General features: G+C 37.3%; 1 protein-coding gene across 1 annotated transcript in view; it reads right to left on the bottom strand.

Moving 5' to 3' along the window:
• LOC110446892 (G-protein coupled receptor GRL101-like) overlaps positions 1–6,572 on the bottom strand; it is a 39,843-nt gene extending 33,271 nt beyond the window's left edge. The window contains 1 exon segment of the mRNA XM_021492235.1: positions 6,268–6,572. Coding sequence (XP_021347910.1) covers positions 6,268–6,572 — 305 coding nt within the window.
• Positions 6,573–13,753: the final 7,181 nt, after the last annotated feature.

Below are 13,753 nucleotides of genomic sequence, written 5' to 3' on the forward strand. Positions count from 1 at the left end.
ATTCTGTTAATATACTATAAGTTTTACTATTATGGTATTTAATTAATGTATCAGGAAATAAAAGCGAAGGTATGTGTCTTCATTCTATTTGTCTCGCGGAACGGATGAATATCCAGTATGTCAGTGTTAATTTAAGACTTGTTAACCATGTATTAAAATAGTACTTATCATTGTTCATTCTGATATTATCGTCTTTTTAAAATATACCACGAGTTCCTTTATGTTTACTTTATAAATGTATTATAATAACGAACAAAGTCAACTGCACTTAATCTTCGCGAATGCATAGTTTTGCAGTTAGATTTGAATTTGCGGAACAGTGACTTTTCGATGTTCATTGTTACACGTAAATGGTATCTGAAACGATATTTAGTATCCATATAAATTGCAAAATGTCGAGCAAGAACTCTTAACTACAGACATACTTATAACCTGGCTCTACAATTTGTTTTTATTTCTCAGTCAATCAGATGACGTGATTGCCATCTTTAAATCAAAAAAATAAAATTGGCCTTTTTTTTCTTTCTATGTCTCAATCCCACAAAGTATCAACAAAGTCGGTCAAATAGGATTCCAAAGTTATAACCATTATTGTCTCAGGTCATCAGAGACCATAGCGGCCATCTTGATTCCCTAATTTTGTAAGTAGGATTTTATCTTAAAATATATTCCCTATGAATCGCTCGCATAAAAATTAAATATTCTGACTAATTAGAACTCCAGTCATATAGTGTCTAATAAAGCCTGCCACAACTGATTGCTATCTTATCAAGATAACCAACAGCTATTCAAAATTATTCGTATCATTAGTTCTATTTTTGTCTTACTGTTACCAAAGTGTCTAATACCAATCTTAAAAGGTGTTATCACCTGTGTGTGTGTTACTGTCATCTTTCAAGATACAAGGTAGTAAACACTGCTGGTAGATGCCTTGGTCCCCAAGGTGAGCCATTACGTGGATGGTCACAGTAATCTCTTTTGAGTAGTAGTGACATGGTTAATACACTTTACTCATTATGTAGTAGTGACATGGTATATACTACATGTACATACACTTTAATCATCATGTAGTAGTGACATGGTATATACTACATGTAAATACACTTTACTCATTATGTAGTAGTGACATGGTTCATACTACATGTAAAAACACTTCTAGTGACATGGTACATACTACATGTAAATACACTGTACTCATTATGTAATTTGAAATTAACTAGTCCGTCTGTAAATTTTGAAATTCATCACATAATGTTTTAATTTCTTTTTGCAAATTCATTTCTGTTTCAACAGTAGTTCAGACTAATGTCGACCCCAGCTGGTTGTCCCCGAGCATCACTAATGAGTCCTAGAAAGACGAATCAGCTGTATGATACAGTGTAATTCATTTTCATATTAACAAATTTGTAAAGGTGTAATCACCTGTGTACATAACGTGCAACTTTCGAATAGCAGAGTACATTTGCTGAATATGAAATATCATTGAATAGTATCAGACAAATGATAGGTTGTTGTGCGTTGGACGTTGCTGTCTACTCCTGTAGACCCCGAATGAGAAAAGAATACACCTGCTGTTACCAAGTATGTGTTGTAGAAGACAAGTAATGTAGAAACCATCGACACAATTTGGGATTTGTATTCGTGCCCTCAAAAGTAGGGTCAACGCCTGATGGTGTACACACTGTCCAACAGTCGACGTTTTAACCCGGTTCACTTGTTTAACGTTAAATTTGATTCTGGTCTGGTGGCAGTGCTAACTTATAAATACTGGGACGGATGTTGATGTCTAGTGATACATCTTAGTCGTTATTTTGAGTAGGATGTACGATCCTTCCGTACTGAGTAAATGTATGTGTAAAGGTGTAAAATTTGAGGTCGACGGGATTGCATGCCGTTAATGTTTTGCCTCTGTGTTCGTGTGTTGATCCCGATTTACGTACATTGTGTCCTTAGCGTTGTTTTATTGACTCTATGGGTCCAACCCTCATTTAGGGTGAAGGGATTTGAACGTTAGTTGGTCTGGAGCATCACTCTGTCAAACTACATCATGCTGTAAAACGAAAGTTGGTGGTCCCACTCCCCCTGATGCGGAGAGAACAGAAGATCAAAATGGAGATGTATCAATGGTTGGGTACCATACACAAAATTGCTACAACAGGAATTCCCGCGGGGTCCAGACTCGATCCTAAGGACTTAGTCACGTGGTCATAACATGGCAACAGTTCAGGTCACTACCCTATATACTAAGTGTAATGGTCGCTTTCATAATCTCATACGGAAAAATGCTACCACTTTGTGTGAAATGGAGGTCTATGTTTTTGATAGTATGCATTAATGTCCCTTGTGGGTTTTGTTGTCACTACCCGGGCTATCTGAGGACGTGACGGATCTTCCATGTAATGCTTTCCTTTGTTCAGACTTTGAACTAGTTTTGTCGATTTTAAGTCGAATCATGCTTTAGTCGACTCTTTGCTATGTTTTTTTTCTATAACCATATATGAAATTGCTTAGTAGGATAGGATTAACATTAAACTATAAGGATTGACCACAGGGTATGGCTTCGTTCTTGAGAGACTTAGTTCCTTGGTCATAACTTTGAAACGGTTGAGATCCCCACCCTTTAACCACATACACATTTACAGGGCAGGAGAAAAAACGTACGCAATCAAACTTCCAAAATCGGTTCAGATAGAAGAGCTCTGTTTATAACATAAATGTATTTAAAGTTCAAATAGATAATTATAACGATCTTTACTTAAAGATTAACATATTTGATCATACAAATGTACCATTAACCATGTTTCTCTCGAAAGTGTTTTACGAATGTTTTTTTTAAAGTGTACTTTCAAGTAAATATCGATCCATATTTTACGAATGAAAAAGTTACGCTAACATAAAAGTGACACATTTAGATCCGGTAAACATTTGTTGTGTAGTTTTCGACATCATAATACGAGTGGAAAATATTCTAAAACAGTTTATATATATATACCTGTTTCATATTAACAAAGAGATATTAGCCATTTGTTTGTTTTTTCTTATCAATTATTTTCATATTTGGTTTATTTTCACAAACATTTACGACACAATATCAGCACAAACACACACGTACCTACATACAAATGTACATACCTGTGCATCTAATAAAGTGATGTATAACACAATACTTTGATAACATTTACTAAGAAATGTTGGACACTTATTCATCTTATTTATTTTATTTTATTTCATTTTTATTTTCACAGACAAAAAAATAGAAACATAAAACAAATAAACATCCATGCATACATCTATTAAAGTGTTATATAGAAGAATACTTTCACAACATTTAAATAAGTTTCGAACAGACAGAAATGAAAATATTCTACAACATTTTATATATATACCTGTATCATATTTACTAAGGACTTCAAGACACCTTTTTATTTATATATTTTTTTCATTTTCATAGACATACACAGCACAAGGCTAAAATACCGACACAAACTAACACACACGTACCTATTACATAGTCTAATGAAGTGATGTATAGCACAATACTTTTATAGCATTGAAATTAGTTCAAATATGGAACAAGTATATATAAAACTGTTGTAGAATGACTTCTCTGTTCCAAATGATAAGCCAATTCAAATTATATCAATGTTTTGTGATATATATTACTTGTATAGTTTATGTGTGTAGTTATGTGTACGTTTGTATGTTCAATCAATCAATCAATCAATCAATCAATCAATCAATCAATCAATCCATCAACAAAATAAAATAAAATGTGTCAAACTTTAACATTCCTTTGTAGATATGCAACAGGTATATATTAAAAATGTTGAAGAATATTTCAATCTCTGTTAGAAATGATAAAATTAACTTCAATGTTATCAAAGTATTGTGGTATACATCAATTTATTAGATGTACAGGTATGAACATTTGTATGTAGGTACGTGTGTGTTTGTGCTGATATTGTGTCGTTAATGTTTGTGAAAATAAACCAAATATGAAAAAAAATGTTAAGAAAAAACAAACAAATGGCTAATACTTCTGTGTTAATATGTATAAAACAGGTATATATAAACTGTTGTAGAATATTTTCCACTCATATTATGATGTCGAAAAATACACAACCAATGTTTACCGGATCTGAATGTGTCACTTTTATGTCAGCTTAACTTTTTCATTCGTAAAATATGGATCGATATTTACTTGAAAGTACACTTTAAAAAACACATTCGTAAAATACTTTCGACAGAAACATGGTTAATGGTACATTTGTATGATCAAATATGTTAATCGTTAAGTATAGATCGTTAAAATTATCTATATGAACTTTAAATACATTTATGTTATAAACAGAGCTCTTCTATCTGAACCGATTTTGGAAGTTTGATTGCGTTCGTTTTTTCTCCTGCCCTGTAAATGTGTATGTGGTTAAAGGGGGGGGATCTCAACCGTTTCAAAGTTATGACCAAGGAACTAAGTCTCTCAAGAACGAAGCCATACCCCGAGGTCAATCCTTCATTTTTAATGTTAATCCTATCCTACTAAACAATTTCATATATGGTTATAGAAAAAAAAACATAGCAAAGAGTCAACTAAAGCATGATTCGACTGAAAAATCGATAAATTAGGGCCAACAAGGATTCAACGCAGTGCGTTAACTAACGCAGAATCAGCGGCTAACGACATCGTTACATTGAAGCTTAACGATAGTTTTGAACAACCGGGCCCTATCGTTAATACTTCTGTAATATTGTGTAGTGGTCATACTTAGCGATGGGATGGTTATATTTGGTGTAATGGTCACACCTTACATTATGTGGTAGTTATATTTGATGTAATGGTCAATTTTTCGATTTTTATAGTTATATTTGGTGTAGTGGTCAAACTTTCTAATGTGATGGCTAAATGTTCGTGTAGTGGTCACACGTTTTAATTTGATGGTTTCGTTTGGTCAAATGTTGACGCTTTCCAACGTGAGTGTTTCATTTTGTGATGTATTAGCCCAGAACTTACTAGGAGGTTTAAATGGTCCGAAGGTAATGGTTTGGTGCCGCAGATGGTCATTTTGAGAACCCGGACAACGCACGAGATCATGCATTATCTTCATTCAAAATTTGTATTTTTATCTTACGTATGTAAATGAGCATTTGTGTTGTATTATTTAAGGGTGCCTATTTTCAAATCCCAACTCGTGCATATGTGTTTTAATGAAAATGTAGTGATTCCAACCAATGCTTCTAATGAATGTGTAATTGAATTGAGCAGTCTTGTTCCACATGATTACTCTTGATTGACATGACAAACGCAGGCAATGAAATTGACATAGAATTGTTTTAGATTTCGCTATCATATCCTGTGGTACTATTACGCTGAAATATCTTATTTATATAAGTTTGGTGGTTGCACAATCATACGTGATGTTGGAATGCAATATATGTAGTTACGTAACCATGAAATGCTGTTTATATTGTGAAGGAATAACATAAACAACACAACCGATTTCATTTTTTTTTTTTTTAAATGTTTGGAAACTTTTTAACCAAGTGGTACTTCAATGGCGTTATTTCATTGTGCGATCAATTTTTATCGATGCTTTATATTTCAATAATACATTTGGAAACATGATAACTTGTGTGTATTACAGGTATGTTGATCGAGTTGTCATAGCAATATCGCTCTTTTCATCAATTTCTGTTATACGGTATTAATTATTTCTAAAATAAAAACTGCAGTCGAATGGAATATTGTATTACACTTTGTATGGGTGCGATACAATTACATGTGAATAATGACAAATTCAATTCAATGACTGGTATTTTTATAATCCTCGGTATAAACATACCAGGCTCTTCTGATAATGGTTTTCATATGTTAGAGTTGTCCTAACTCCAGATACTGTTCTAGGAATTTTTCGATAGATGTATTCTTTGGACGAACAAGCTGCAAAGCTTTCTATCTGAGAAGTTTAAGCTGAAATAATGTAATGGATGTCCTGATAACTCCCTTGTTTGATATTTTAACTATCTATTCTGATTGAAACATTTTAAGCTTGACATGGTTACTGCCCTACGCACATGACAGGATTAACCGAGGTACACTGGTTTTGTTTAGGTTTACAATAAATATCATATTTCTAGATGTCACTAAAGTTCCTTTTGCAGTCTGTTAGTATTGGCTTCGAGTTAATATTTTGTCATAGAAGAACGCCGTTTCGGATAGTTTTCGAAGACCAAATTGACATACCATCCTGTCTTTGTTCATCGACTTACGTCACGATCCCCATTCCTTGGTCTTTTGGCGCCGTATGAGAAGGCGGGTCCAATTCACCTTCTATGACGTCATCATTCCGTTTGTTATTTTTAGGATCAATGATCCGTTCACGATGATTCCCCACCCACGCAATGACACGGCCTTTCTCTGACATCATAATTTCGTTTGTAATTTCGTCAGGATTATCAAACGTCAACGTATTAACTGTGTCACAGTCTCTATGAATCATGTCGCCACCTTTCCGGAAGTAGGCGGGTCCACACGTCATATTTGCCTGACTCATAGGACTACGTGACTCTCCCATGACTCATGTCTCCAGGTCTCCGGTAGTAGGCGGGTCTAATTCACCTTCTGTGACGTCACGATCATTCGATCATTGGTCTGTTGGCGCCGTATAAGTAGTCGGGTCCAATTCCTCTTCTCTGACGTCATCATTCCGTTTACAATTTCGTCAGGATTATCAAACTTTAACGTATTAACTGTATAACAGTCTTTGACTCATAGGACTACGTGACTCTCCCATGACTCACGTCACCGGAAGTAGGAGGGTCCAATTCACTTTCTGTGATGTCACGATCGCTACCGGCCGATAAACTGCTTAATGATTCCTCGCCGCTATCGACCGATAAACTGATACCTGGCCGATAGCGTCGGATCGAACGAACGAACGAACTATGCAGCCGCTTTCACTGCATGTTAGTCAATGATACGATTTCTACAACATATATTTGTTTGAATAGAGTGGTCGTTTAATCTATGTTATAACTGATTAACCACAAATGTATAGGTATACCTAGACAATTACGGCACGATTTAAATTCAAATACATGATTGCTAGCGAATTGTAACCATAATCACGGAATCACGTAGTACGTGCAAATATTCACGGAAGAACTGTCCTACCACATATCGTAAATATGCCTGTTTGTTACATGAAATACCATATTATATTAGCAATGAATTAAGGCCAGATTTTGTAAGTGATAATCGTTCTGATGTGTATGTCCAATACGTGTCAGGACGGCGTTTTACAAATTTCAATCGTTCAAAATTTCCCACCTGAATGAACGCCATTTTGTAGGTCATGGAATTGACTAATCAACAAAGCGTACTGATCCGGACCGAAAATAGAAAATAGTATTCTTTGTTGTTGATAAGTCACCTCCATGATCTAGAAAATGGCGATCGTTCAGGTGGGAAATTTTGAACGATTGCAATTCGAGGACTCTGCTGGCGGAATTCAGCAGCTGTTGATAATAATAAGAGCTGATTTGGATCAATAAATAATCCATTTATCGATGTATGTGAGGTTTGTGTTTGCCATAGTAGATTTTTGTTATCAGCATCTCAATTAAAACTCTCCGATACCAAACGGTTTCGGACAATTTTACGTTTTCATAAACCACGGAATTATCTAAATCCGTGCATAAACATAGTAATTAGTGGGCTCTGGTCCCAAACCAGACGTCTATCTGTCAAACTGTTTTAGTCTGATGTCAGAGGCGGCGGAAACTCAGAACTGATTGCATGGTATTCAGAACATTGATATTAATCTAAAAAGTTGGTTAAACAGATACATATACAGATAGTTTATAATTTATTAAACGTTGGATAACCCCTGTAACCTGCGGCTATTGTTATTTCGAAGGTAAAGTTCATTCACAGGGACCCGGCTACAGTTGGTTTGTTTGGACCTATCCCGCTGTGTAAAGAATAATATCTCTCGAAATAAATGCTTTCCTCCTACCAACAACACCCGCGAAAATATTTAAGCGTCTCAAGTCGCAAGAACGTCTTTTGTCGGCGTATTTAGTATCTACCACGAAATCGTATAAATTAGATGTATCTCAACCAACACCCGGGAGAATGATTACTCCGACAAATCAGGGATAAGTCAAAACAAACATTATTGTAACTCATTCGCGGGTCCGTATAGTTTATAGTCTGTTTTTATACGTCTCTGATTTTGAATTATGAGACTGAAGTACAATGTCTGTTTTACGTATCGTTTTAATTTAATTCAAATCTTGAACAGGGAAAATATAAAGACGACCACTGTGCATGGGTGTGTATAGCTTCGGGTATATAATAATGAAAATGAAGATGAGTAACACTTACATTCCCTTTTCATTATGCATCGGAAACGTATGGTTGGTGTTTCTATCTGTATGCGTTATATATTTTTTTTATATCAATTGAAATCATATGAGCTTCAGATCACCAGTACCGTAAAAATTCCAAAAGTTTGTGGGGGTTGGGTTTGGCGGTATCGATGGCAACACCTCCTTACATAATGTACTAGAAACATCGTTCACGATCTGTTTGTTCCCTCCTAGGATTGTATTGGCGTTCACAATACATATCTTTTAGCGTTTCTGTCTCCAAAGTTTCTGTTGCAGTCTGTAACTTTTGGATTCGAGTTCATTTTATTTTTGTCATAGAGGGGTGCCTGTCCGGACGTTTTTCTAAGACCAAATTGGTATATGATCATGTTCTTGTCTGTAAAACTTGTACAAAGATTTCATTTTGCTTGTTAATTCAGAATTGACAGTAGTACCAACAAATGTTGTCTCAATGAGACTACCAAATATTAGCTATGTTTCGAATAATTAAGTAGCACTATGTGTAACATCAACAAGATAAAAATGGAAGTGACGTCACATAAAAAAATTAGTGATTTGCGCTGAAATCACTGAAATATGTGACATAAGTCTTCATTAATTTTTCTGTACGGGAACATGAATATGTTTCAAGGAAAGTTTACCATAAGACTTCGTTAATGTGAATTCCACGGGGTAATGCATTTGGTAGATCTTGAAATAATCTCATTACTATCTGGTTTGTAAACGAACTCAGTGGAATCGACAATAAGTATAACAAACGCCGTTAATAATATACAACTGGTCACTTCAGATTGGTGAAACATATGGTTACTTTTATATTCCTTCCTTATGTTGATTTGTTTTTCTTTCTCAATCTTATTTTTCTCATTCTTTATCCAAATTTGTTTAAAAATATTGGTGATCAAACATGCGTGAAGTACAAAAAGAACAAATCGGAAATTCAAAACAGAGAACAATAACAGGAACAGAGGAGACATAAAATGAAAACAGACAGCACCATGAACAACACATATGAACAAACAATCCTTCATCGTGCCTATCTCTTCCGCAAGGTAATGTCTTTTATATAAGTGACCTATACACTTCTGTTGTTGTCTTTAGGAACGAATGCCCTTTACGCTTGCATGTTAACGATGTATGTGGGTCCTGGCGATGCCTTTGTGTGTTAGGACGATGCCTTTGTGTGCTGTTCGATGTCTTTGTGTGTTGACGATGCCTTTGTGTGTTGACGATGCCTGTGTGTGTTAGGACGATGCCTTTGTGTGTTGATGATGTCTTTGTGTGTTGACGATGCCTTTGTGTGTTGTACGATGCCTTTGTGTGTTGATGATGTCCTTGTGTGTTGATGATGTCCTCGTGTGTTGACGATGCCTTTTTGTGTTGGACAATGCCCTTGTTTGTTGGACAAACCCTTGTGTGTTGATGTAGTTCTTGTGTGTTGACGATGCCTTTTTGTGTTGGACAATGCCCTTGGGTGTAGTACGATGTCCTTGCATGTTGTACGATGTCCATGTGTTATATGATGTCCATGTGTGTTGACGATGTCCTTGTTTGTTGACGATGTCCTTGTGTGTTGACGATGTCCATGTGTGTTGACGCTCTCCTTGTGTATTGACGATGCATTTGAGTGTTTTACGATGTCCATGTGTTATATGATGTCCATGTGTGTTGACGATGTCCTTGTGTGTTGACGATGTCCATGTGTGTTTACGATGTCCTTGTGTGTTGACGATGTCCATGTTTGTTGACGATGTCCTTGTGTGTTGACGCTGTCCATGTGTGTTTACGATGTTCATGTGTGTTGACGATGTTCATGTGTTTTGACGATGCCCTTTGTGTGTTATACGATGTCTTTATGGGTTGTACGATGCCCTTATGTGTTTTATGATATCCTTGTGTTTGAATGATGCCTGTGTTGTGTTGTACGATGTCCTCGTGTGTTGACGATGCCTTTGATTGTTGTACGATGCCATTGTGTGTTGAAAATGTCCTTGTGTATTGACGATGTCCTTGTGCATAGTCGATGTGTGATGACGATGCCCTTTGTGTGTTGACGATGTCCTTGTGTGTTGTACGATGTCTTTGGGTGTTGACGATGCCTTTGTGTGTTGTACGATGTCTTTGGGTGTTGACGATGTCCTTGTGTGTTGTACGATGTCTCTGTGTGTTGAAGATGCCTTTGTGTGTCGTACGATGCCCTTATGTGTTGATGATATCCTTGTGTGTTGACGATGTTGTAAATGTACGATACTTTTGTGTGTTGTACGATGTCTGCATGTGATGTACGATGTCCTTGTGTGTTGTACGATGTCCTTGTGTGTAAAACGATGTCTATGTGTGTTGACGATGTCCTTGTGCATTGTCGATGTGTTATGACGATGCCCTTTGGGTGTTGACAATGTCTTTGTTCGTTGACGATATGTGTTGACGATACCATTTGGGTGTTGACGATGTCCTTGTGTGTTGATGATGTTCATGTGTGTATAAACGTTACATTTGAGTGTTGTACAATGACCTGGTTTGCTGCACGATATCCTTGAGTATTGTACGATGTCATTATGGGTTGTACGATATCCTTGTTTGTTAACGAAGTACATGTGTGTTGTGTGTTGTCTTTGTGCAATGACGATTGCTTTGCGTGTTGACGATGCCTTTGTGTGTTGTACATGTACGATATTTTTGTGTGTTGTACGATGTCACTGAGTGTTGCAATATGTCCTTGTGTGTTGACAATGTCCTTGTGTGTTGACAATGTCCTGGTGTGTTGACAATGTCCTTGTGTGTTGTACGATATCCTTGTGGGTTGTACGATGTCGTCGTGTGTTGTACGATATCCTTGTGTGTTGTACGATGTCGTCGTGTGTTGAACGATATCCTTGTGTGTTGACAATGTCCTTGTGTGTTGTACGATATCCTTGTGTGTTGTACGATGTCCTTGTGTGTTGTACGATATCCTTGTGTATTGTACGATGTCGTCGTGTGTTGTACGATATCCTTGTGTGTTGTACGATGTCGTCGTGGGTTGTACGATATACTTGTGTATTGTACGATATCCTTGTGTGTTGTACGATATCCTTGGGTGTTGTACGATGTCCTTGTGTGTTGTACGATATCCTTGTGTATTGTACGATGTCGTCGTGTGTTGTACGATATCCTTGTGTGTTGTACGATGTGCTTGTGTGTTGTACGATATCCTTGTGTGTTGTACGATGTCCTTGTGTGTTGGCCGATGTGGTGTAGCACACTGGACAAGGTTTTTGATAATCCCTTCCTTGAGGTGTAGCACACTGGACAAGGTTTTTGATAATCCCTTCCCTGTAGTCTAGCACACTGGACAAGGTTTTAAATAATCCCTTCCGAGTGGTGTCGCACACTGGACAAGGTATTTGATAATCCCTTCCCTGTGGTGTAGCACACTGGACAAGGATTTTGATAATCCCTTCCCTGTGGTCTAACACCATGGACAAGGTTTTGGATAATCCCTTCCCTGTGGTCTAGCACACTGGACAAGGTTTTTGATAATCCCTTCCCTGTGGTGTAGCACACTGGACAAGGTTTTTGATTATCCCTTCCCTGTGGTGTAGCACACTGGACAAGGTTTTCGATTATCCCTTCCCTGTGGTCTAGCACACTGGACAAGGTTTTTGATAATCTTTTTCTTGTTGTGTAGCACACTGGACAAGGTTTTTGATAATCACTTCCCTGTGGTCTGGGGTGTATAGGCTGTACTGGATAAGGTTTTGGTAATCCTTTCCCTGTTATCTGGTATGTATAGGCTGTACTGAACAATGTTTTTGGTAATTCTTTTCCCTGTGGTCTGGTATGTATAGGCTGTTCTGGACAAGGGTTTTGGTAATCCCTTCCCTGTTGCCTGGTATGTATGGGCTGTACTCGACAAGGTTTTTGGTAATCCTTTCCCTGTGGTCTGGTATGTATAGGCTGTACTAAACAAGGTTTTTGGTAATCCCTTCTCTGTTGTCTGGTATGTATAGGCTGTACTGGCCACAGTTTTTGATAATCCCTTCCCTATGGTCTGGTATGTATAGGCTGTACTGGACAAGGGTTTTGGTAATCTCTTCCCTGTTGTCTGGTATGTATGGACTGTACTGGACAAGGTTTTTGGTAATCCCTTCTCTGTTTTCTGGTATGTATAGGCTGTACTGGCCACGGTTTTTGATAATCCCTTCCCTATGGTCTGGTATGTATAGGCTGTACTGGACACGGTTTTTGATAATCCCTTCCCTGTGGTCTTGTATGTATAGGCTGTACTGAACAAGGTTTTCGGTAATCCCTTCCCTGTGGTCTGGGATGAATAGGTTGTAATGGACAAGGTTTTGGTAATCCTTTCCCTGTTATCTGGTATGTATAGGCTGTACTGTACAAGGGTTTTGGTAATCCCTTCCCTGTGGTCTGGGATGAATAGGTTGTAAAGGACAATGTTTTGGTAATCCTTTCCCTCTGATCTGGTATGTATAGGCTGTACTGGACAAGGTTTTTTGAATTCCTGTCCCTTTGGTCAGGTATGTATAGTCTGTACTGGACAATGTTTTTGGTAATCCCTTCCCTGTGGTCTGGTATGTATAGGCTGTACTTGACAAGGTTTTCGATTATCCCTTCCCAGTGGTCTGGTATATATAGGCTGTACTAGCCAAGGTTTTTGATAATCCCTTCCCTGTGGTCTAGCACACTGGACAAGATTTTGATTATCTCTTCTCTGTGGTGTAGCACACTGGACAAGGCTTTTGATTATCCCTTCCCTGTGGTCTAGCACACTGGACAAGGTTTTTGATAATCACTTCCCTGTGGTCTTGGGTGTATAGGCTGTACTGGACAAGGTTTTTGGTAATCCTTTCCCTGTTATCTGGTATGTATAGGCTGTACTAAACAATATTTTTGGTAATCCTTTCCCTGTGGTCTGGTATGTATAGGCTATACTGGACAAGGTTTTTGGTAATCCTTTCCCTGTTATCTGGTATGTATAGGCTGTACTTAACAATAATTTTGATAATCCTTTCCCTGTGGTCTGGTATGTATAGGCTGTACTAAACAATATTTTTGGTAATCTCTTCCCTGTTGTCTGGTATGTATGGTGTCACGATCAATAATATATATTTTTGTTAATGTTAACCTAATTTCATTGATAACATGGGTAATTGAAATATTATTTGCTAAGCCGGAGTTTGGTCATCCGTCTACGGGTTTCAATTAGAGATCAACAGGTAGCCATGAGTAGCCACACGTAGATTTGCTCAATCGCTATTGAGAAGGTGTCAGGTGTCAGCAAGCACAAACTACAGATGGTGGTGAGTTTTTATAGTTGTTATAACATTGTTAGTTAACGACATGTACATAGTTGTTTTTC

Source organism: Mizuhopecten yessoensis, unplaced genomic scaffold, assembly GCF_002113885.1.
Source record: "Mizuhopecten yessoensis strain PY_sf001 unplaced genomic scaffold, ASM211388v2 scaffold3023, whole genome shotgun sequence".
NCBI lineage: Eukaryota > Metazoa > Mollusca > Bivalvia > Pectinida > Pectinidae > Mizuhopecten > Mizuhopecten yessoensis.